The sequence below is a fragment of the Ipomoea triloba genome, chromosome 15 (assembly GCF_003576645.1).
Source record: "Ipomoea triloba cultivar NCNSP0323 chromosome 15, ASM357664v1".
NCBI classification, from domain to species: domain Eukaryota; kingdom Viridiplantae; phylum Streptophyta; class Magnoliopsida; order Solanales; family Convolvulaceae; genus Ipomoea; species Ipomoea triloba.
In genome coordinates this window covers 11188632-11212931 of record NC_044930.1, presented here as the reverse complement: position 1 = coordinate 11212931, position 24300 = coordinate 11188632, and the positions used below count along the sequence as shown (strand labels likewise).

At 33.6% G+C, this 24300-nt stretch overlaps 3 protein-coding genes across 7 annotated transcripts in view; 1 reads left to right on the top strand and 2 right to left on the bottom strand.

The window, feature by feature from the left end:
* The window catches only part of LOC116007598 (60S ribosomal protein L22-2-like), a 21740-nt gene extending 15211 nt beyond the window's left edge, over positions 1–6529 (bottom strand). Inside the window, exons 1-2 of one of the 2 annotated variants that reach the window (XM_031248316.1) lie at positions 6425–6529; positions 6054–6299 (exon numbers count right to left, since the gene is read on the bottom strand). In XM_031248316.1, coding sequence (XP_031104176.1) covers positions 6054–6286 — 233 coding nt within the window. In that variant the 5' untranslated portion in view covers positions 6287–6299; positions 6425–6529. Of the gene's footprint in view, positions 1–6053; positions 6300–6383 lie in introns of both variants that reach the window. The other variant, XM_031248315.1, reaches the window with a different exon arrangement.
* A 4406-nt stretch (positions 6530–10935) lies between these two features.
* Positions 10936–13244, bottom strand: LOC116007515. The gene is made up of 3 exons (XM_031248222.1): positions 13051–13244; positions 12860–12950; positions 10936–11378 (listed from the first exon to the last, which is right to left on the bottom strand). The coding sequence occupies exons 1-3, from the start codon at positions 13130–13132 to the stop codon at positions 11261–11263; spliced, it is 291 nt and encodes a 96-aa protein (XP_031104082.1). The 5' UTR covers positions 13133–13244; the 3' UTR covers positions 10936–11260.
* A 4521-nt stretch (positions 13245–17765) lies between these two features.
* On the top strand, positions 17766–23737 carry LOC116006912 (serine/arginine-rich splicing factor SR30-like). 4 transcript variants are annotated; one of them, XR_004095183.1, is made up of 14 exons: positions 17766–17901; positions 18609–18697; positions 19176–19241; positions 19339–19413; positions 19504–19606; positions 20226–20272; positions 20370–20427; positions 20510–20559; positions 20661–20717; positions 20788–20900; positions 20972–21052; positions 22510–22648; positions 23055–23088; positions 23171–23273. XR_004095183.1 is itself a non-coding variant. In XM_031247425.1 (14 exons), exons 2-14 carry the CDS (start codon positions 18614–18616, stop codon positions 23434–23436), a joined length of 867 nt encoding a protein of 288 aa, XP_031103285.1. In that variant the 5' UTR covers positions 17766–17901; positions 18609–18613; the 3' UTR covers positions 23437–23737. The 4 variants fall into 4 exon arrangements, 3 of the variants coding, with proteins under 3 accessions (XP_031103285.1, XP_031103284.1, XP_031103286.1); XM_031247425.1 differs by lacking the exon at positions 22510–22648 and adding an exon at positions 23422–23737 and having other exon boundaries at positions 23171–23254; XM_031247424.1 differs by lacking the exon at positions 22510–22648 and adding an exon at positions 23422–23737 and having other exon boundaries at positions 23171–23314.
* The last annotated feature ends 563 nt before the right edge of the window (positions 23738–24300 follow it).

Below are 24300 nucleotides of genomic sequence, written 5' to 3'. Positions count from 1 at the left end.
TGCACGTACAAAATATGTTAACTACAGATACATAATTTTTGAACATGATTCACAATGCAATATGAGCCCTCGTCCATGGTATAACAATTGAACTCTTTATTACTCAATTACATTTTTATAATTTATGAAAAATAACATTTCTACTCCACACTATAAATTTACTATCTCAATTATCAATTTTTATATCATGGACCAAGATTCATATTGCATTGTGAATCCTGATTCAAAATTTATTCGTATGTAGTTAACACATACATAAATTGTTAACTGCAAGTACAAATATGTTAGTTAATATGTGTCCGCAATTACTATGGGTCGTTTATTTCATTTTTCTGTTTTTCCATACGTGCACAACAGGATTCGAACGGTGGATCTCCCTGCGCTAAGCACTATTCACGCGCATTTCCTCCCATTCTTCCATTTGAAGAAGTCCAAATTGGATCTCTCCAAAATCATGTATAAAGTTGGAAAAATGGAGTGGAGTTAGGCAAGGGAGAAAATAATTTTAGTGAACAACTTTTCCATTTTCCATTCTTCCATTTTTCAATCCTCCATTTTTTTTGAAAAATCTTTCATTTTTCCAAGTTACTAAACGACCTCTATGTGATGTGCATTCAATTTTTTTATAGGTACAAAATTTATTAACTACAAAATGTGTCAAGTGCATGTACAAAATTTCAAAGTTATTTTTAGACCATAGTCCATAATATAATTCAAAGTAGACTATAATACACGGTATAATTTTTTATCGGTGGCATTATAGTTCTGCTAAAAACCTGAACTAAATTTGTCACTTAGAAAAAACTATATATCACCCAAAATTGAGGAATTAAATATATACTAAAATCAAAACTATGTAACTAAAAGTTTCATTTCCTCTAAAATATAATTTTATTTTTAAGTTTTAATACTTACAAAATACTAACTTGAATTTAATCCTGCCCTCATACAGAACCAATATATTGTTCAATAAGAGTATGAATAAAATTAAGTCACTATTACATTAAAAATAAATTAAATATACAAATAATGGTATTCGTAAGTTACCCAGCCAAGTGTTAACGCGATAGGATTTTGGATTAAAACAAATAAATAAGAGGAAAGTATTTCACATGTTTAGCTTTTTTTTAATAGAATTCTCTAGGCATCAAATTAAAGTTTATTTTTGTAAAATGTTTTTTTTTTTACAAAAGAAAAGATATTTTATTGCATAAAGTAATACGGAGTAAGTTTTATTTGTCTCGAAAGAATGTCCAAGTGTATGAGAGGTCATAAGTATGTACGGAGGCAGAGCCACCTACATAGTGTAGAGCCTGCCCCCCCCCCCCCCCTCCCCCCCCCCCTATTTTAATAGTATAATAATACTTATTTTTTGTGTCCTCCCTCTTCAAAATATTTGGTCCCTCTCAATCAATCTTACAGACTAAGTTTCATATTTTCTAAGTTTTTCACCATATCAATTTTTATTTTCTAGCTTCAAGGAGTAACCTAGTCATTTTTCATATATCTTTGAAGCTTTGAATCTTTTGATAAATAAATTACTGGATGGTATTGTATATTTTTATTTCTCTTCAAGCACTCAAGTAGCATTCTCTAAATAACTGCATTAATGGCGGCTTCGGTCTTCCAAGTCAAAGAAGAGGGTGTGATTACATAAACAAAGAATTAGATATAAGATAGATATTAATTTAAAATAAAGAATTAATTAAGATTAGCTAAAGCGCATATATATATATATATATATATATATATATATNATATATATATATATATATATATATATATATATATATATATATATATATATATATATATATATATATATATAAGTAGGCGCAATATTAAGAAGAATATTAATATGCTACTCGGTTTAAGTAAATTTGTAATGTAATAATGTATGTTAAAATATGTTAAAATGAATAAATTGTAATTGGCCCTTCGTACCATCTAATCCCGACTCCGCCCTTGTGTAGGTTACTTGTCAAAACCCTCTTGGTTGAACTTATCGTACATAGTCTTCCTATTATATTTTATCTCTTAGATATAAAATTGTGATTTGCATACTATTGCCCAATATTTAGATTTATTCATTGTAAGACTTCTTCATCATTTTATTTAGTTTAGATTTTAATCATTTGCACTTCTCGACATTATTATTAATATTAAACACAGCAACAAGGTACTTTAAAAAAGAGTTAATTCCTTTTTTTGTTCTAGACTTATTAGGGGTTCGACACTTATAGTCCACTATAAAAATTTTTGTCACATTTTGGCCACTCTTATTATGTGAGTGCCATTTTTGGTCCTCCGTCTAATATATTTTCTTTAAGTTTACTATCAAAATGAAGGGCATTCTTGTCATTTCATGTATTTTCTTCTCAACCTTGTATTCTCTTTTCCCAGATTGAGTTTCCTTCCCAGACACATGTAATTAACCATGGTGGTGGAGAGTTTTTTGGACTTCTTGTGGGGAGGACTGTTTTGGCGCCGAAAGGGGGAGGAGAAGAGGAATTGTGGTTGCACAGCAGCAATGGACTGCCGCTGAGATCAATGTTTCCGGCGAAAGCAGACGCCGGAAACTTCGACGATATACTAGTGTACTCCCTACATTGAAGCAATTGGTTCCTTGATTCTTCAATGCCATCATCTTCTCCAATATTGCATTGTCGCCTTTTTCTTCTTCTTGTGCATGATGTTCTTCAAGATTTATCTTCATGACTTGGATGGTTTTTGAAATTATTCTTGATTTTCTTTTTTTGATCTTGATCACGCCTAACACTAAAACTAAAACTTAGGGGACTAATATTTTTGGTACATTTTGACATATCAAAATCTATTACAATTTATTCCTAATAATAATTTCTCTCCCTGCTCGCGACATGTATCTATTAGCCCACAGGCCAATCCTAGACTTTATACGCTCTTTTACCCACCCCAGAATATCAGCAGTTTTCCTCCTTCCAACTAAACCTAAGAGCCCTAAATATTGACCCTCCAAAGGAGTAGCCCTCACCCCTAGCTCATCACATACTACATCCCTCCCCTGCCAAGTAACATTTCTGACCTATTAAAATTCACTGTCTACCCCGACGCCACCCTAAACACTCTCAACAACTCCCTAACAGTTCCAGCTTCCCCATATGTGGCCTTAAAAAATAGAAGAAAGTCATCCGCAAAACACAAATGAGACAATGAGGGAGCCCCTCTTGCAATTGTAACCCCATGGAGCACAGCTTCCTCCTCCCTCACCCTCAACATACTACTAAATCCCTCCATCACTAATAAAAAAAAAGATAAGGAGAAAGGGGGTATTGTTATTGTTATTGATATTGTTATTGTTATTATTGTTGTTATTACTGGTGGTGGTGTTTTTATTACTCCCTCCGTCCTATTTTTTTTGTCTTGGTTCAGTTAACGACTGGAGTTATTTTTAATTCAATTTTTCATAATATTAAACAAGAAAAAAAATTAAATTTAAAAATAATTAAAATTACTAAAGAAAATAAGAAATGAAGAAAGAGTTGGTTTTGCCAATGATAGTAAACAAAACAAGCAAAATGAAGCAGAGGAAATATAATAAAAATTGGGGGTGGGGCAGGACAGGGTATTACCATCACCACCCCGCGTTTCTTGAATTTTTTTCATGTCTCTATCCCTGTTGGAGCGAGGAACGGGGATGTCCATCGAGAATAAAGGAAATTTTCATCACTATTATTAGTGTCTAATTTAATACTTGAGCAATAAATGTCATATATTAGCTTTCTATTATAACTTTTTTTGTCCACGCGAAAGGATATGAACTTTGATTTCTGTATACTAACGTGTTTTGAGAAAGATTTTGCCCATCTCAAATTTATACTCAAGTCTTTTTTTTAAGAAATCGAGCTGATTTTTTTTAAGAAATTGAACTTTTATTATTAATTGAACAGGACAAAACAAAACATATGAAAATGCATGTAATCTATAAATGCATTAGGTTATTCCCAATGCATCAATTTAAACAACCAATACAAAAATTACCATTGCATTGTACTACAGAATTAGAGATGTATGCAAAACTTCAAGGGTTTTGAGAGTATCTAGACCATGGTCCCCCATAATTTGGGCCAGTTTGCATACCAGTGCCTTGATACCTGGAAAGCACATCTGCAGGAGCCACCACATTACTTGTGCCATGCCCAACAACAAAAGGTGAAGCAGTAGTAAAAAAATGAGCACTAGGGAGAAAAGCAGCCAAAGTTTGGGCTAGAGCTAAAGTTGATGATGCTAAGGTTGAGGAATGTCTCATAATTTCCTCAGCCTTGTTATCAATTTTAGCCAAGTTGGAGTTTAAAATCCAACCCAAGTCGTTTAGATCTATGGAACTTAAAGAATCAATTGTTCGCTCTCCAATAAAGATCTTATGCATCAATGCATTCATCTCCCTCTCCCTATTGTCTTTCTTCACCTTCAGAAGTTTAGTGTTCAACTTATGAATCCTCTGTTCAACAAAGCTTTCATGGCTCATCATTCTTCGAGTTTGTTCCACATATGGCAAGTTCAAGAACCCAGCAATTCTCTGTAGAACCTCTCCAGCAGACGGCCATATGACTGGCCCTGACTCGAAGGAGTTATACATTATTATTGCAGCATCTACACCACAAAGGATGGTGAGCTCATTAAGCTTCTTGAGCATCCCATTATTTCTATTTCTGTAGGATGTTTTTCTTTTGGATTCATTGACAATATACGCCAATCTTAATCTTCTTCTTGCCATTGTTAGAAATGAGACAAAATGTAGAAATGCTCAAGAGTTGTGTTTTTTCTACTTTTTATTGTGTTGAACATTATGCGAATATGAAATGATTTATATAGGGTAACATATGTGAGGAAAATTAGATAAATTTTGGACTGATGATTTAGGTTATATTTTCTTTTAAAGTAATGACACCCTATCAAAAGATTTTTATCCTAATAGGTATTATATTACTAATTATTGTTATTTTATTAGATTTTTTTCTATTTAATTATTAAGTGAATTCTATATTAAGAGTGAAGCAATGATCTCCTCTTAAATTTACTTCTTAATATTATCATCGTAATGCGTAACTAAGTTGTTTTTTAAATTGGTTATTAAATGTATTCCTTTTATAGCATGTTGTAATTCAATTCATAAAAAAAACTAATGAATATAAAGATTTTATTGCAGCATTTGAATTTGAACATTAGAATACAAATTTAGAAGCCAAAAAAATATTTTCCCTTTTAGTACATTCTTATTAGGTGAGGTAATTCAGCAACGAAAATAAAGTATTTTTCCTTTTAAAAATTGCTATGAACGGTATTATCTAGTTACTAAAAAAGTAATCACATGGGGAGAAAATTATTTGTAATTATTTACTATTACTAGTGTTTTACCTGTGCGATGCACGAAAAATTTTTGTTATTATGAATTTAAATAAAAAAAATTAAAAATAAAAATATATTAAAATGTACAATATAATAATATAGTTGAATTTTCATATATTTAGTCAAGTATCTATTATCATAGTATACAAAATTAAAATTAAAATTTTTTATGATTAATATAACCTCTAATCATGTGCATATTTAGATAAATTTATAGAGAAAAATTTACATAATTAAATTGAATTATTCCTAATCGTATTTCATATATATTATAATTCTAACAATATCAATAATAACTAAGAAAATTATACTTAAAAATTAAAAAATGTAAATTTTAAATTTTGTATATGTGATTTTAAACTCTGATCAGATACATTTTCTTATATGATTATGTAATATAGTGTATATACAAATAATATTTATTAATATGTATGTATGCAAATTCTATAATATAATTNAAAAAAAAAAAAAAAAAAAAAAAAAAAAAAAACCTTAAACATCAGTGGATACAGGCCTACAGGATTTTACTTTAAGCATTAACTAATACAAATAATGCTTAAACCTAACAAAATCTAATTTTTGAAGCAAACTTACAGCTCAATATAATAAAAAGATCAACAATTTCATAATCAAGGCTATAGAGAGAGATGGAAAATTGAAAGTACCTCTTGGAAAAGTTGGAATCAGAAGTTACGGTGATCTTTGTCTTTTCGCGGGTGACGGTGACAGAGTCGCCGAGGGCTCCGGCCTTGCCGCCGACCTTGATGCGCTCCTGCAGGAACTTCTCCAGTGATGCAATGTCCATGATCTTGTCATCGACTGGCTTCGAGCAATCGATGACGAACGTTGCCCCCTTCTTCTTCCCTCCCTTGACGACCCCACTGCTCCCTTTGCTCATCTTGACTCTTTGCCTGCAAGCATTTCCGCCAACATATTCATATACACACGCGCAGAAATTATAATGAACACACACAAAAAAAACATAGAGAGATTACGATGAAACTGAGTTCAAATGGAGAGAAGGAGGACAGAGAACCTGAACAAAGTGATTGAAGTCCGCTGCGATGGATGTGTTGCTGCTCCGCAGAGAAAAACGGTAGGTTTAATGCGCTATTGGACCTCTAGGGTTTAATGCGGACCTCTTTTCAGCCTTCTATTATGGAATGGCCCAGCAGACATTTTTTCCATTCAGCCCAGAGGATACAGCTAAAATTAAATAAACTTATTTGTCATCAACTCTTTAGGCAAATTATACCGTGTACATCACATTATGAATCTTGGTCTAAAAATAACTTTCAGATTTTATATCTACAGTTTACCTATATTGTATATGTAGTTAATCATTTTTTATCTATAAACAAATTGAAGGCAATATCATGATAATTACAGACACATAAACGGTTAACTGCAGGTACAAAATATGTTAACTACATACAGAACTTCTTATGTGTCTACAATTAACATATTTTGTACCTCTAGTTAAAAATTTATGTGCATGTAATTATGATGTTATGTGTTTGTAATTACTATGTTATGTGCCTTCAATTTATTTTTAGGTACATAAATTATTAATTGCAGGTACAAAATATGTTAATTACAAATACATAATTTTTTGACATGATTCACAATGCAATATGTTAATTACAAATACATAATTTTTGGACATGATTCACAATACAATATGTTAACTACAAATACATAATTTTTGGACATGATTCACAATGCAATATGTTAACTACAAATACATAATTTTTGGACATGATTCACAATGCAATATGAGCCATCGTCCATGGTATAACACATACCTACCCCTCTAGAAAATCCTCCACCTTAATCTCCCAATACTTAGCCCACCCATCCCCACACAAGCACAACCTATCCTACAACGATCTCAAAGGCAACGGAAGCCTCCTAGTTATCTCTCTGATTATCAATGCAACATGACCACATCCACAAAATATCTCATCTCCAACTTTCTCAACTTTAAACCATACACCCACAACCACATATGCTTCATAAACAACATTTCTAAAGAAATTGAATCCTCTTCATTTTCCGCTGCACAAAAAGACCCTAAATGGCAAAAAGCCAGGGAAGAGGAAATTCGTACTCTAGAAAACAACCACACTTGGTCTTTAACCACTCTACCGCCTGGTAAGCCATTGGTTGTCGATGGGTCTACCGTATTAAATATAACCCTGGTGGTTCTGTAGAGTGATACAAGGCTCGCCTAGTCGCCAAAGGATACTCTCAACTTGAAGGCTTGGACTTTACTAATGTCTTTGCCCATGTCACTAAGCTTGTCACAATCCGTACAGTTCTAAGCATCGCAACTGCAAAAGGATGGACTACCCATCAACTTGATGTATCCAATGCTTTTTCTTCATGACACTCTTCATGAAGAAGTCTATATGCAGGTACCTCCCGGCGTTGCGCGAAAGGGGGAGAATCGCGTTTGTCATCTCCACAAGTCTCTTTATGGGCTTAAACAGGCATCTCGATCCTGGTTCACCACTTTCTCCACATCCCTCACCAATGCTGGTTTCACACAATCAAAAGCGATTATTCCATGTTCACTTATAGGCGAGGCAATTTTCTAACCATATTACTTGTTTATGTTGATGATATTGTGATTACAAAGAATGATCCGACTATCATTACAATCCTCAAGCATTACCTTGCACATCAATTCCAACTCAAATACTTGGGTCCATTAAAATACTTCCTTGGAATAGAAGTTGTCCGATCCTCTGTTGGAATCTTCCTAAATCAACGAAAATATACTCTTAAGATTCTCTCCGATACTGGGCTATCAACTTGCAAACCTGCCCCAACTCCAATAGAGGTTAACCACCAACTCACTCCTGATACTGGTGAACTTCTCACTAACCCATCCATATATAGAAGATTGATCGGTCGCCTGCTCTACCTTACGGTCACTCAACCAGATATCACTTATGCAGTGAATCTTCTTTCTCAATTCATGTCCTCACCATGTGACATACGTTGGCACGCTGCTCTTCAAGTTGTGCGCTATCTCAAAATGTCTCTTGCTTGTGGTATCCTATTATCCACAAAAAACTCCTTGAAATTACATGCATATTGTGATGCTGATTGGCCTCTTGTCCAACCACACGACACTCAACTACAAGATATTGCACCTTCCTAAGAACAAGTCTGCTATCCTGGAGAACAAAAAAGCAAACTACAGTTTCTCGATCCTCTACTGAAGCTGAATATCATGCCATGGCAACTGCAGCAAGTGAAATTACATGGCTCCAACTACTCTTATCTGAACTAGACATACCAGCACATCTACATTGTGACAATCAAGCATCTATCCACATTGCCAACAATCCCGTCTTCCATGAACGAACCAAGCATGTAGAAATTGATTGTCATTTTGTTCGAGAAAAGATTACTTCTAGTACACTACGCACCACTTTTGTTCCATCTAATCAACAACTGGCCGACATCTTTACAAAGGGCCTCCTCCCTCAAACATTCAACATCATCACTTCCAAGCTCATGCACCACCCTTAAACTTGAGGGGGAGTGAAGAAGAATAATATCCATATTACATTTATTCTACAGTTTTTGTATATATATATATATATATATATATATATATATTATTTCCGTATTCTTAGAATTATAGTTTAAGTAAATTCCTAGATGATTAGTTCTCTTACCTTCTTCATCTTTCTTTACTGTTAGTGTGTGTATATATATACACATTGTATTCTTCTCCAATATACAATACAGATATGCAATATACTTTTTCCTTCTCAGTCTTTGCAAGAATGCTTCCTTACAAACCAATATATTGTTCAATACTCTAATATCGTGTATCCTTATCTGTGAGACGAGTCAGATTAATATGAAAATGTAATATTAAATAAAGTGTTTATTACTTATAGAGTTAATACCACAAATGGTCCTTTGACTATTGAGGTAGTACTCCTTTTAATCCTTGACTTTCAATTCGACCACAAATGGTCCTCTGACTTTTATTTTTTACCACAAATAGTCCTCTATTAAAATTTCTGTTAAATAGGTGTTAAATCTAAGGGTATTATCGTCAAATTGATATATATAATGGTCATAAAATAAAAATGTTTAGAATTTTTCACCAACAATCATAATTGAAACAATTAACAAATATAAATACTCCTAAATAAAAAATAATGCACCTTATATCTCGTAATTATGCGTACAAAATGAAGATTTAATATTTGAGCTATCTGATTTAATTTAACCAACAGATTAAAATGAAATTTTTTTTTTCAAAAACATTGCTTCCATTATTTTCATGGAATCATGGTTGTTCATACATGGCTGATTAATATTTCACACTCTTCATTAATCGATCAAACATTTTGTTTGGGACATAACTAAAAGCCGCCACAATTGAATTAATATAATTAATCAATTACAAATTGCAGACATTTAATCATGAATTTTTATTTAATTTGTTCATTTATGTAATTTGTCACGTCCATTTTGTTTTTATATTCATTAACTTAATGTTTATTAATGTTTGAAATTAATTATGTTGTCATATAATTATAAAAAAAGAAATAATCATAATAATATTAATCAATTTGACGATATTACCCCTAGATTTAGCACATATTTAACAGAAATTTTAATAGAGGACTATTTGTGGTCAAAATTAAAAGTCAGAGGACCATTTGTGGTCGAATTGAAAGTCGAGGACTAAAAGGAGTACTACCCCAATAGTTAAAGGACCATTTGTGGTATTAACTCTTACTTATATGTGAAAGTGTAATACTTTTGAAGAAAAATATAATACTTTTGACATTTTAATTTAAAATTATTATATTTTTCCTCATAAATATTACTCCGTACATTTTTTCTTATAAGTAACAAACACTTGTCAACATTACTTATAAAAGAAATGTAATACGTTTGATGAAAAATGAAATACTTTTACATCAAAATATAAAAGTTTTACATTTTTTCCTAAAAAATATTACACTTTATCTTATAAGTAACTAACATTTTTCATTATTAGTAGTGCATTTACTATTATAGGTATTACATTTCCACGTAACTATATGTTTTGTTTTATTATATTTTTAATTTTTTGTCAGATTGCTTCTTTTATTCCTTTTTCCTTTTTCTTTTTTTTCTTATCTTTGCTAATTGGCGCAAAAAAAAAAAAAAAAAAAAAAAAAAAAAAAAAAAAAAAAAAAACCTACAACTATTGAGATTGTTCTTACACAACAAATTCATAACTTTGTGTTTCACCCAACAAAACTAAGGACAAACTTTGGGTTTCAACCAACAAAACTAAGGACAAAAGTCAAAGACCACCAATTTGCTTTTGTTAGGATTTTTTTCTCTTTAAAAAACTCAAATTAGATATACAATCCTATCAAGTTTCACACCTAACATTCTAACATCTCTAAACACAAACAACGAAACTGCAACAACATTATATTTAATTGCGGCCGGCAATGCATAAAAGACAAGGAAACTCCAACAAGATTATATTTAATGGCGGGAATGCATATAATTAGCTAGTCACCAAACAACCCCTAAATGAAAGAGGTTGAAACTGGCTGTATTATCACTTTATGAAATCTACAAGGATGATTTGAAGAGAGAAATGCTTTATTTCAATTTGTTCACATCACAAACTCTTGCTACTATCTTGTACTACCAGTAATATGCAAAAATAAAAAATAAAAAATACAAGGATTAAATGCTTTTAAAGAAATGAGATCATGAACTGATTCAACTCAAAAGCTACAAAAGGATTAGGCTACTAAGAGTTCAGAACTGGGTAATATATGAGCCACCTGCCTGGTTAAGAAAGGCGCTACACATCAGAAAAACTGTATGTTCATTTATCTAGGCCCAGAAACTTGGCATATCTGTCAGTTTTCTCCGTCTTGTGGTCATAGTACTCCACCACAGCTGCTCCAGCTAAAGCAGCAAGGGTAAGAGCCTGTGCATGCAACCTGAAATTAAATAAACAGCGCACTTAATACAAATTGAAAAGGCATGAGATGGTATAGACAGACAAGAAGATACAGCTCTGTAGGTTAACTGAAGAATTCATCCCTTGTTTCTACAAATCCGCTGCAATAGTTTCTACCCGAAACCTACCCTTATCCCACTAGGCACTAGCGGCACCTAACTGTCACCACCACCGACTACTCTCCTTATTTTGTCAACTATGCCCTCCTCATCCCTCTTAATCTTCCTAGTCAATATCTTTACGATAAGCAGCACAAGCCACCCCATGCTTCTTAAGAGTTAAGACTAAACAACAAGCAGATGTAGCAGGTCCACTGACAAATTAATTACTCCGTACTAGTTTATGTCAACAATATCACTAAAAATATTGTAATACTGTAGGTATAGATGTTTAAATTCAAGGTTATACAACTAGTATTACAAATATAATGTGTCCTAAACTAATTATCAAACAACAAGAATTAGACATTCAACCATCAAAATCTACAGCCATAAACTTTCTTAAGATACTGTCATAGAAAAACTTCACCTCAGAAAGTCATTAGAGTATTGGATAGAAACCAAAAATCCATTCAAACATACTATGATCAATATCAGCATAAAGAAACAAGTTATACAAGACAAACATCACAGCAGACACGCAATATTGAGAGGAAAACTGAGTGATCTTTTGTGGTATGATCTTGTTTTTTGTCCAGAGAAGATCACATAAATACATAATCAAAATCTAGAGTCATAAACTTTCTTAAGATAATGCCATATGCACTCCTTGTGTTATAGTTTTAGTGGCAAGCATGCAAAGAGTATGGTATGATATTGTGTTTCGTCCAGAGAAAATCACAGCTTAAACAGAGCACCATTGTTGGTTAATACCCTTAGAATGCAGAGAGTTGGTCATTTTTAAGCAAGACTAGATGCAAATAAACAATGCTCCTGCTAGGATGGATGCTACAAGATGGAAGTTTAGCTACATAAAAAAGAACTTCACCTCAGAAAGTCATTAGAGTATCAGATAAAAACCAAAAATCCATTAAAACATACTATGACTCATATCGGCAAAAAGAAACAAGTTATACAAGACAAACATCATAGCAGACACATAATATTGAGAGGAAAACTAAGGAGCCATTTATTGTGCCGTGTTGAAATTAGGAAAAGGGTTTAACCAAACAAAGGATTTGTTATGTTGGGTGTGAAAACATTTGGAAGCCATTCCTTTCTTGACCAATCCCCCACCAAACTGCCACCCTCATCTTGAAATAGATGATTAAGATCACCAAAATTAAATCTAGAAATTTTTATATTCAGCAAATATACATACATATTGGAACATATATTTATGAAACAATACAAAAAATAAACAAAAAAAAAAAGAAGAATACTGAAACCAAATGAAATAACCTACAAACAATCCATCATCGGAGGACTGCGATTTGAAAAAATAAAATAAAAAATAGTATACCTAGCGTGGATGATTCTGACACTGGTTTTCATGTTGGGCTTAGACCAATTGTACGCAATAGATCCCGTAATACCGCTCAGCCACAAACACCCTTCAAACGAAATTCAACAAATTATTAACAAATAGAATAGAATAAAACAAGCCCGTTTGAGAAGAATTGAGATTAGAGGAAGAATGAAGAGAACGCATACCAACGGTGCGAAGCTTATGTTCAGAGACCCATTCTCTAACGGAATCGAAGGAGGACTTGGGGTTAGAGTTGGATTCAGCCATCTTTGGTTGAAGAGGGAGGGGATTGAGAATTGAGAAAGCTTCTAGCTACGGGGCTGAATGCGTAAGGAAAACGAGGAGGAATGAATTGTTGACCGGAGAGGAAGAAGGGATCCTTCTTTATATATTGGGAAAAACAAGAGGAGAAGGTCGATTTTGATTCTGAATTCTGAAAGCACAAAACAGTGGGCGCGCATCTTTTCAGCATTAAACATTAAAAAAATAAAATTAAAAACCGCCCTCAGGAAACTGCTCTGTGCCTCTGTTATCTACGACTCTAACCATTCTCCTTTCAAAAAATAAAAAAATAAATAATAGTCAAATGACTAGAGGTATGTTTAGACTACGATTCAATATCTCTAAAAGCATGTTTGGTTCGCATAACAAATTTTGAAATAATAGAGATTCTATTCGATTGAGATTAGGAAAAACAATGAACATAATAGGTAAGGAGTGCAGCGGACCGATCATATTGATTTAAATGGTCAGAGGCTCAAACCGCTGGACTTTCGGATTTGATTATTTAAACCCAATTATGTTTTTAAATGTAATTTAACCTTTCGATTTTATGTTGTTTCGGTTCGGTCGGATATCCGAATGAAATTCGGTTAGTATACACTTAAAAAGAATTAATAAATTTTTTTAAAAAAAAAACTTTTAAAATTGAAAAAATATATATCATATTTAATATTTCTTTTTCCATATTTCCAGAATTATTGTATATTTCAATACATATATGTATAATAATGTACTAAATTACTAATATATAAGTATATTAGCAACTTAGTAATTATTATACAAAACTGAAAATCTGAAATACAAAATTACTATAAGTCTATAATCTAAATAAAATCTAAAGATTTAAAATTTACGCATTACTAAAAACTTACAAACCAATTAGCCAATTACTAAGTAATAACAATATCAAGTTATCCAAATTCCAAATCATTACATATTTACAAATTCATCCACAAAATATCAAGCTATCCATTTCATGGTTCATCCAAAACCTAATCTTCTTCATGAGAAAACTTGAAAAATTAGTAAAGTAAATAAGCAAGGAACATAAAATAATTAAACACTAGATAATTATAAAGTTGGCATAATAAGCTTTTTGTCCATATTAATGTTTGGATTAATGACAAATTACTACAATAATTTTGGGTGTAGCTAAGGAAAACAACATCACCATGAACATTGAGCACATACCAGCTTAATCCTTATTTCAAATCATAGGTGGAAGCTCCATCATTGTCACAAAAAAATGGGACAAGCATAATAAAATTCGTCATTTGTCATTCTTATTCATTCCATGCATTTGTATCAAAGATACGTGAAAGTTATCTCAAGAGGTTGGTATTTTATGGAAAATCAAGGTATACGCATAGCTTCCAATTGTTAATCACTATCATCCCCATTTCGTTAACGTAGAACAATGATTTAAAGTAATACTGCAAGTTTTGCAAAAGTAATGCGATGTTTGGCAATCTACTTTTCACTAACAATTCATTGAAGAAGGTTATTCAATATAACTTGTATTCTCTTGTATTATTGTCATTACAAGGCTTGTGCAATTGTGCTTCTTTTATCATTTAGCAATAGTCTTAGACAAGAAGTTGTGCATACATGATGATAGTAGTGAAGTTCCATAACATTTTCTTATAGTTTTATATCACTTATCCATAACTTTTTACCGCATATTATCACCTTATCTCTCATATATGTTGACGAGATATTTGATGAGTCCAACACTTTTATTATTCCCTAGCTAACTCCACTGCACTCGTAGCTTGAGAGTATGGGGATTGTGACATGAAAATGGACAAAGCACTATACCCGACTCAGTGCACTCTTGGTGTAACCCGTCAAAGCAATGAAGGTAGTCAAATAATAATGGTTAGCGAGAGCAAGTGGAACGATTGCAAGAACCCACACACTTATTAAGAGCACCGCCTCATCAAAGAGCATGAGTTATGGAGGGCTAGTGCACTTATAGAGGAGGGCGCCTAAATTTCTAAGGAGCCATGATACTTTTTTATCAAAGTAAAAGTTGACTTTCTATTTGACATGCTAACTTTTGACTCCTATATTGTAGTTGATCATTTATTAAGTGTAGGAGACAACATTTACCCAATTGTATTGTTGATGATGTTAATTTCCAAATGAAAGGTAATTGCTTACCTTGTAGGACTATATGAAAGACAATATTTAGACTCTTGTTGATTACATTAATTCCAACACTTGTTATTCATGTTCAGATGTAGGACTCCATGGAATACAAGCTGACAATACTCGAGGCGAGGGAATGAAAATTACTTCCCATGGTGTGAATATAAGTTTTAGCCAACCTCCAAAACGAAGAAAAACCATAGTTCATGCTAGCATAGTCCATTTCACAAATTCAATCTTTGACAAAGTGACAATTAGGGATGGATTTTTCCTTACCATAGTGAACCTTTGAACGACCATTTCCTCAATCACTCTATGTATACATAGGTAACATAACTACAAAAGTGGTCTTAAAATTTCGAGTTTAAGAAGATTGTTAGATTGAAGCTTAGCCAATGATAGAAAAAAAGTGACCCTCATATTAGATTTCTAATATCTTATAGGCAATAAATGATGTCACTAGACTAAAGTACGACAAATACCCTCCAATTTGACAATTTAACTTACCAAATGACAAAATTGAATATAACTTTCATAATTGAGAATTTAATTTGATAAGAATGATTGTTGGGACTAAATCAATAATTTCACTATAGTTAATAGATGATTTTGCCATTTTGGTCACTAAGACCTTCCTCAATAGTGGTGGATTTTTTAGGGGATTTTACATGTATGATTAGGAAAGAGAAAATGAGAGTAGAGAAAAAAAAACAAATTAAAAAACTAAAAATAAAAATAATAAATAATAAATAAATTACGCGCCCAGGCGAGCGCGGTCACTGCGCCTCACGCATGTGAGGCGCATTGACTTTTCCCCCCGGTGGGGCCCTGATAAGCACCAAGAATAGTCTATTTTAAGGGTCATTTACGGGTTAATATTGTATAGTTTGCTACCCATTTTATAAGGATTTCATGCATTAAGACTCAGATGTGACCAAAAACCTCTAACGTGATTATGGAAGTTGTTTTGAAGAGTTTCTACAGCCATAAGGAGGACTCAAGGCCAAAACCGAGCAAAAAGCGAAGAAACCATGAAGCAGGAGCTTCCCACGCAGCCCCCACGCGTGTGGATGGACGTGGAATAATTCCAGAAACTCACCACGCCCTCCACCACGCGTGGCGATAGCCGTCGAAGACTCAAGGCTCGACGCGTCGAGCCCAAGACTCGACGCGTCGAGAATGTGCCGTAGCAAATTCTCATAAAATCCTTGAGGGCTCGACGCGTCGAGAGCACTGTGACACCCCAAAAATCAGCTTCGGGAAAAATGTCTATTTTGCCCCTATTTTGTTCCCACTATATAAGGCTCATTATCCCAAGACCTAGGCAGCATATATTAGCACATATTAAGAATTAGATTAGGTCTCTTAGGGTTTTTCTCCCCTCTTGGGGGAAATTCCTTTTCTTCTAGGTTAGATTAGATTCAAGGGCAAGGATGAAGATTGGAGTTTCAAGAACAAAGTGTAAAAGACTCCCCTCTTGAGGGTGGTAACTATTCTTTTCAACTCTTAATCTAATATTTGTTTCTTTGAGATTTCATTTCTTTTTCTTGTTTCTTTAGCATGTTAGAATAGATTAGAAAGGGGATTGGTGGCCCCGAAGCTAAACTATGTGGTTGATTTGATATGAAATTGCTTTTAGATTGTGAGCTTGTGATTGTTGGATGATAAACTTGTGTGGATGATGTTCATAATGCTTTGTGCCTAAGTGTGGCCACATTAGGTAGCAAACCCATAGGAAGTGAGTGTGTGCGCGATAGCGGCCACTCACGAGTCTAACTCACCCACATCTCCGTCCTTAGTTCGAAAGGACGAGGTCCGAAAGGAGTGGTAGACAATGTGTTCGATGAAATGCCCCAACTGAATGAGGATGTGGGAGTCCAAGTGTGACGCCACTTGGTGATGTGCCATGAACTCCCTAGCCAAATCCTAGTCCTGTGCTTGCGAAACCAATAGATAGTAGACCACATAGGTTAGCCACGAGCCCCAATCTCCACCTTACTTTTCCTTTAATTACAACCAACACAACCTTTCAAACCTTCCTACAAATGACATCCAATCTTAGCAAATCTCGTAACTCTTTTTTTTCAACCTCCTAAAGGCCAACACTAATTCGTTCCAATTTGTCATCCTCAAAAAAATACCCTCATTCACATTTGTTAAAAACCCAACCCATTGGATTTTACTATTCGAAAAACTCTCCAAAATCCACAATTGAGGAAGGCCTAACTCTCAATACTATCATTCTTTTGAGTGCTACTGACTCGTCATAGATATTTTATTGAGTTACACCTTACTTGGCAAGGGACTATTTTTAATATTATAATAAATTCAAATAAAAAATTAATAAAGGACGAAAAAAGAAAAAAGGCAAAGAGTTTGGTTCAAATTTTGGGGTTTGGTCGCAGGATACGTGTCGTCGAGTGATGACTTCCCCTCCCCACCTTTATGTTTCTACTTTCTAGACTAAACTGATACGGATTACGGACTATATATATATAATACTACGCCGTATGCTTCTGAACTGCCTCTTCTCTCAATCTCTCGTCGCTTCTTTCTCTGAACATCCAGCGCTCCCTCCTACTATTCTGCTTCTCTCGCTTTAGGTATTTTTATTACTCCATTTTTATTATTTTTATTTTTATTTTTATTTTTATTTGAGTTTTTGCGGAACAAAAATTCGAATCGTGGAGTGCTTTCGTTGTATCTGAAACTTCCTGTCTGGCAATTATTGATTTCAGTAGAACAAAAATGTAATTCGTTTCTTTTCGTTTACATTTTTCAATATGGTTTTGCTGTCTTTCTTGATTATTTTTGTTTGTTTGTTTCTTCTCGATTTGCCAAGGACGGATGGTTAAACAAAGAAATTGGGAGAAATAAAACCCTGCTCTTTAGGGTTTTGCCTACAGCGTTCATTTTTTATACTTTTTTTTTCCTCCTCTTTAATACGCAGTGCATGAAGAAACGATGTCTTAGTTTTCCATTGTCTCTGGGCATATATTTCTTTCTATTTTCGCAATATAAACCTTTTTTTAATAAAAAAAAAATATATCGTGCTTATTTTGAATGCTGTGGTTTTAAAGAATATTGTTTAAAAAAAAATTATTTGGGATCTTTTTGGTTTCATTCAATTTTTGAGTGTTGTCCGTCAAACGATTTTCCTAGTAAACTTTTCAGGTCACTTGCCACTTAGAATACTTATTTTAAAATGATTTTAAAGACTTTTCACCAAGTATGACAAATTTGCTGATGGTTTCAGGTGTGATGGGTCGTTTAAGCAGGNCAAGTATGACAAATTTGCTGATGGTTTCAGGTGTGATGGGTCGTTTAAGCAGGACCATTTATGTTGGCAATCTCCCTGGAGATACCCGGGAGAGAGAAGTTGAAGATTTGTTTTACAAGGTTGCTTTTTCATTTTATGAGATGATAAAAGCATACTTATGGTCCTGATGTACATGGCTTTCTATAAGGGCTATTCATATTTCAGTCCTCACTTGTATTTTGCAGTATTCTGTTTCCTTGTACATTTTTGACATGAGGTGCTTCTAGAATTGAAAGCAATGCCCATATAACCATCTTTTGTACCTTTCTGCATGTAATGTAATTTATCAAAACGAAAAGAGAAGGGATTGTGGAGAGAGTTAAAGGATGGCATAATTGGTATAATTTTTTAGGATGGCACAACATGTTCACCGTGGACTAGATTATGTGCCTAATTGAGAAAGGTTATGGTAGTTATTGTTGAGAGTTAAGACTAGTTTTCTTAGTGTTCTAGCTTCTCTTTTTTTTTTTTTTTTTTTTTTTTTTTTTTTTTTAAATAATTATTTTTATTTTGATGGACCTAGTATAAATGTGATATCTGTTTGATGGTTTGCTGCAGTATGGGCATATTGTTGACATTGATTTGAAAATTCCATCAAGACCACCAGGTTATGCTTTTGTGGAGGTGAGTTCAATGCTAGGGTTTTAAAAAGCTGTTAGATGATTATTTGAACAAGTTTTGTTTCTTAATGAAACTTTCTTAATGGTTTCTTTTATTTCAGTATGAAGATCCTCGTGATGCTGAGGATGCTATTCGTGGGCGTGATGGTTATAGCTTTGATGGGCATCGCTTGCGGGTTAGTCATCTATTGTAATTTGTAGTTTTTCCTTTTTGATGTTTCTGGTGCATTCTGATTCTAATATGTTGCTTTTATAAATTTATACAGGTTGAACTAGCACATGGTGGACGAGGGTCATCATCATATGATCGCAAAAGCACCTATAGTGGTAGGAGTCGTGGTGGAGCTTCAAGACGCTCAGAATATCGTGGTAAGCACATTTTTCTAGAATCCAAACTATACTTCTGATTCTCCAGTAGAACTGGGATAACTTTTTGAATGTTTTTGTCTATTGGTATTTTTAAGTTTTGAGTCTTAAAACTTTTTTTAAAAATTAGTCATTTCCTAACTCTAACTTGAGCTGAATCTGTTTAATGTCATGATGAGCTTGCATACTTTATATTTATAATATCCATGAATAAAGGATAAAAAACTATTATAACTTATTTTATAATTGGACATAAATAAAGTTATTAATTTATTTAAGTTTTGTACATGATAAAAGTAGTATGTATTCAAAATGTTTCTGAGATTTAAAATCTATTTACTGAATATCTATTACAAATAGAAACAAAATTGTGCACACACCCAAAGAAAGTTACTATTTACTGATCTTCAATAGCCTGTGTTTGGTCAGCGATTCAGCATGGGGTTTTTATCTTTATTTACATCAACACTTCTCTATTTCTTATTTTGATAAAGTGATATTGTATTTATTATGCTGATCATTTGTTTTCTTATGTACCTAATAGTTGGTTATTTATATGTGTGTGCACATCTTTTAATCAAATGTACATTGAGAATTTGATTCTGAGAGTTGTGTTTTGCAGTTCTGGTTACTGGGCTTCCTTCTTCTGCCTCATGGCAGGATCTGAAGGTAAGAATATTTCTGGCTGGTTGATTTGTGTGATTTTCATTATTTAGAGACTATCCAATGTTGCCTTAACAAGATTTACTTGTCTTGGTCATGCTAGGATCACATGCGCCGAGCTGGAGATGTCTGTTTTTCTCAAGTTTATCGTGAACGGGATGGTAGGCATGATATTTCTCATGATGTTTTGTTATCAACTTGTATTCACTGTATTCTTGATTTTGAGAACTATTTTTATTTTAGGCATGAGAGGAATTGTGGACTATACAAACTGTGATGACATGAAGTATGCGGTAAGTTAGTAATGTACCCAAGTGGTACTTTAGTTCTATAGTTATGTAGTCTTCACCAATTCAGTTGTTTCTGAATTATTTAATTTTTTTTCTTACTGCAGATAAAGAAACTGGATGACACTCTATTCGAAAATCAGTACTCCCGTGCTTACATACGGGTTTGTCTCGAACCCCATCTCTGATGTCAGTTATGTATGAATCATTTTCTAATTCTGTGAATGTTCATAGGTTGAGAAATATGATAGTAAACTAAGCTACACCAGGAGTCCTAGTCCATATTCTAGGAGCAGAAGTTACTCAAGAAGCCGGAGTCCCAAACGCCGTAGCAGCGAGAGCAGAAGGTTTTCACTGTTAAATTATGCTTAATTATCAACTGCAGATGATTTGCTCTCTAATGCACTATTATTTGCAGTGTATCCCCAAGGGATAAATCTCGTCGATCAGTATCTAGATCACGGTCGAGGTCTATATCTCCTGTCCGTTCTATTTCAAGGTATTTATATTTCACGTGTTTTTTTTTTCAATGAGTTTTTTCTTCTATTTGTCAATATCATCAACTCTGATTTTGTTATATTGCTGTGTATGTAAACTCCTGAACTAATTTTTACTGAAAATAACATTTATATAATCTTTGCAATGGCACTTGTCAGACATTTTGCGTTTTGTATAAAGTGAATTTTTTTTTCTTGGCTTACCATAGCAAAGCTGTTTAGCCTTATTGAGATGTCTGGCTGTGTTTAATTACTACTAAAAAACGACAAAAAAATTAAGGTGGAGGAAAGCATTTATGCTTTTGATGAAATGTCAGTTTTTGCAAGCTATTTTCTTTCTTGAATAAAAATGTCCAGCTGTTTGTGATTAGAAAAGTCAATTAATTATCCAACTTTATGTCTAAGGCTAACCTGGACTTAATTTTTGTACTGAACACAATTTTCTAGAGATTGTTTCTAATTAAGTTTTGTAATGTTGGATAATGAGGTCTGTACAAGTCAGTTAAATCACTATAGTTATTTAATTAAGATCTTACCTACAAATATGTTTGTGTTATTAGAATGACCAAGTAGAAGAAAAATGAAGTTTGTATCTATAGTGAATATTGAAGCTGGCAAACAACCAAAGTTTACAGTTACACCATTTTGCTGGCTTTTGAGACTTTATTGCCTCATAATAATGAAATGAATAGTACTCTTTAATTTAAAATTGTGAGGGGATATTTGTACTACATTCTTGGGACTGCCTTGTAGCATAATTCAGCAAGATGGATAGCACATATGACGAAGTTGATGTTTTGGAGCTTATGAAAACTTCTCTGGTTGCTAATTTTGTTTATTAGCCAATTAGGTGCTTAGGATTGCAAAGAAATGTCTTTTCATCAGTGCTTGAAAATGTAATTTCATACAGACAAGTAGACAACACAATTTACAGAAAGTACTTTGTTTTTGGAACTTGAGATTTTTGTTGATTACCAATTTAGATGTTTAGGTTGGAAAGAGATAATATTTCCTTTACTTTGTATGTGGATCAATAATTTCTTTTCAGGCTACATAATTTATAGACAAAAAATTGCTTTATGTATGATCTAGGTCCTACAGTGGGATGCTTCGATCTGTTAGCCCATTCCATCTCTTCCTCTCCACCATGCTTTCTCAGAATGGCAATTGGTCTACTAGGGAGTCTGGCTTACATAGCTATGTGTGCCTTAGTGAATGCTAGATGCTGTTGGTGAAAAACCTATAAGGTCAATGAAAATCTAAAATATAATGAGCACTCATTGCCAGTTGTGATCAATGTTTATCACTAATGTGATAAAAATCCAACCCAATGTTCAGCATACATGGTGAGCTGGGGCTCATGATATAATTAGTCTCTTGGAGGGGTAACGTGAGAGGAGTTTGCCAGTTTCGCGGTTAATATATGATTTTATGAAAATTGCTTTTTTTTCTTTTCTAGATTGGGCTATCCGCAGCGATCTGGGGATTGCTTGTTAGGACTTGATGGTTATGGTGCTCAAATTCATGCAATGATGCAATTCATTTGGTTGTGGCAGTGTGATGTGTAGTTGATAACAGCCCTCGACAAAACCTGGATGGTAAACTGCATTTTATTAAATGCTTTGTGGTGGATCTGTATGGATGTGACGCATAAATGTGAATCCCGTAACTGGAATACTGTAAATCATGTTTGTGCTAATGTTGCTAGCAATTAACAGTACTGGAAATCCAGGAAAACTAATCTTGCTTCCATTACGGTCTCTGGTTATAGTGGATTTAACAGAATGAAACAATAATGATTTCTTGGTCTGTCATAGCTTATATATGCTGGCAGGAACTGCCCATTTATGTGGTCAATGTAAGCTTGGTCCGATTTAAGGCTTTTAGAAATGATGAGTGGTGCTGAGATTCACGGAAGAAATCATGTTTTGGTCTGGGCTTAGAAATGCTGGGATACATTTGGTTTTCCATGTTACTAAATGTGCTGTTTTTAAATTTTTACAGATCTGTGTCAAGATCTAAATCTCCAGCATCACCTGTAAGTGATTTATAATGCAAAGCATTTTGTTCTGTTTATATATTATATTGATTAACTAGCACCGACTTTTGGTATTATGTAGGCTCAGGGACAGAAACATGCTGCAACGAGTAGAGACCCCAGCCCCAGCCGAAGTCGAAGTAGGAGCCTGTCTCATCCCCATTCTGTGAGTAGAGATCCCAGCCGCAGCCGAAGTCGAAGTAGGAGCCTGTCTCATCCCTGTTCTGTAAGTGCCCTACGAATATATATATATATATATATATATATATATATATTGCTTCAAAAGACCTAAAATAAGTTACCTGAAAATGTGAGGAATGGTGTTTATTGCAGGAGAGAGCTGTTTGAAGTTGAGATCTGAAGGCTAGTAGGAATAGTTGTCAAAATTATGAGGATTTTGTGGTGTTTAAAGTGCTTGAAACTTGATTAGTGACGTGTGTGGCTAGCAGAAACTCTCTAGTACTGCCTGCCTACAATAGAATTTATGGAGTTATATATATTGATGTTGAAAATATATTCTTTTTCAAGCAGCAGCAGTTGGGGATTTGGCGATTTTGTAGAATTTGACAATTTGTGGATCAGATGTGCCCATTTTATGGTCACGCACTATTATTACTATTGAGTTTTGTGCATGCATGCATATACACAACACTGCCTTGGAAATCCTGCTTTAAACTCATTACAGGAGATAATACGACTGGGAGACACATCCCTAATTACACTTATGGTTGGTTTGCTGGAAAATGTTTTCTGTGAATTTGATAACTGATTTTTCATTTGTTTGGTTCGTAGAAAAAATTTTGGCAAATTATTGTGTGGACTATGGTCCATATAGTACTGTGTAAATCATAATAAAAAGTATATTTTTAATATATTAAATGTACATTTAGCATGGTTGCAGTAAATGCTAGGCACTAGTCGAGCGGTACACTAGGGTCTAGGCGGCGACTTATAAAAATAAAAAATTAATTCATGTGTGTGGGTGTATGTCATATATTAATATTATATATATATTATATTATATATATATATATCTTACTTCTTTTACTTATATAAATAAATAAATTTAAATATATATAAATATAATAATAAAATTAACAATGCCAACTCGCTCAAGTTAACTCGGCTAACTCTGTCGAGTTGGGCGAGTTAACTCGGCCAAATTCGGCCTAGTCGGCCGCCTAACTCGCCCGGCCAATTCGGCCTAGTCGG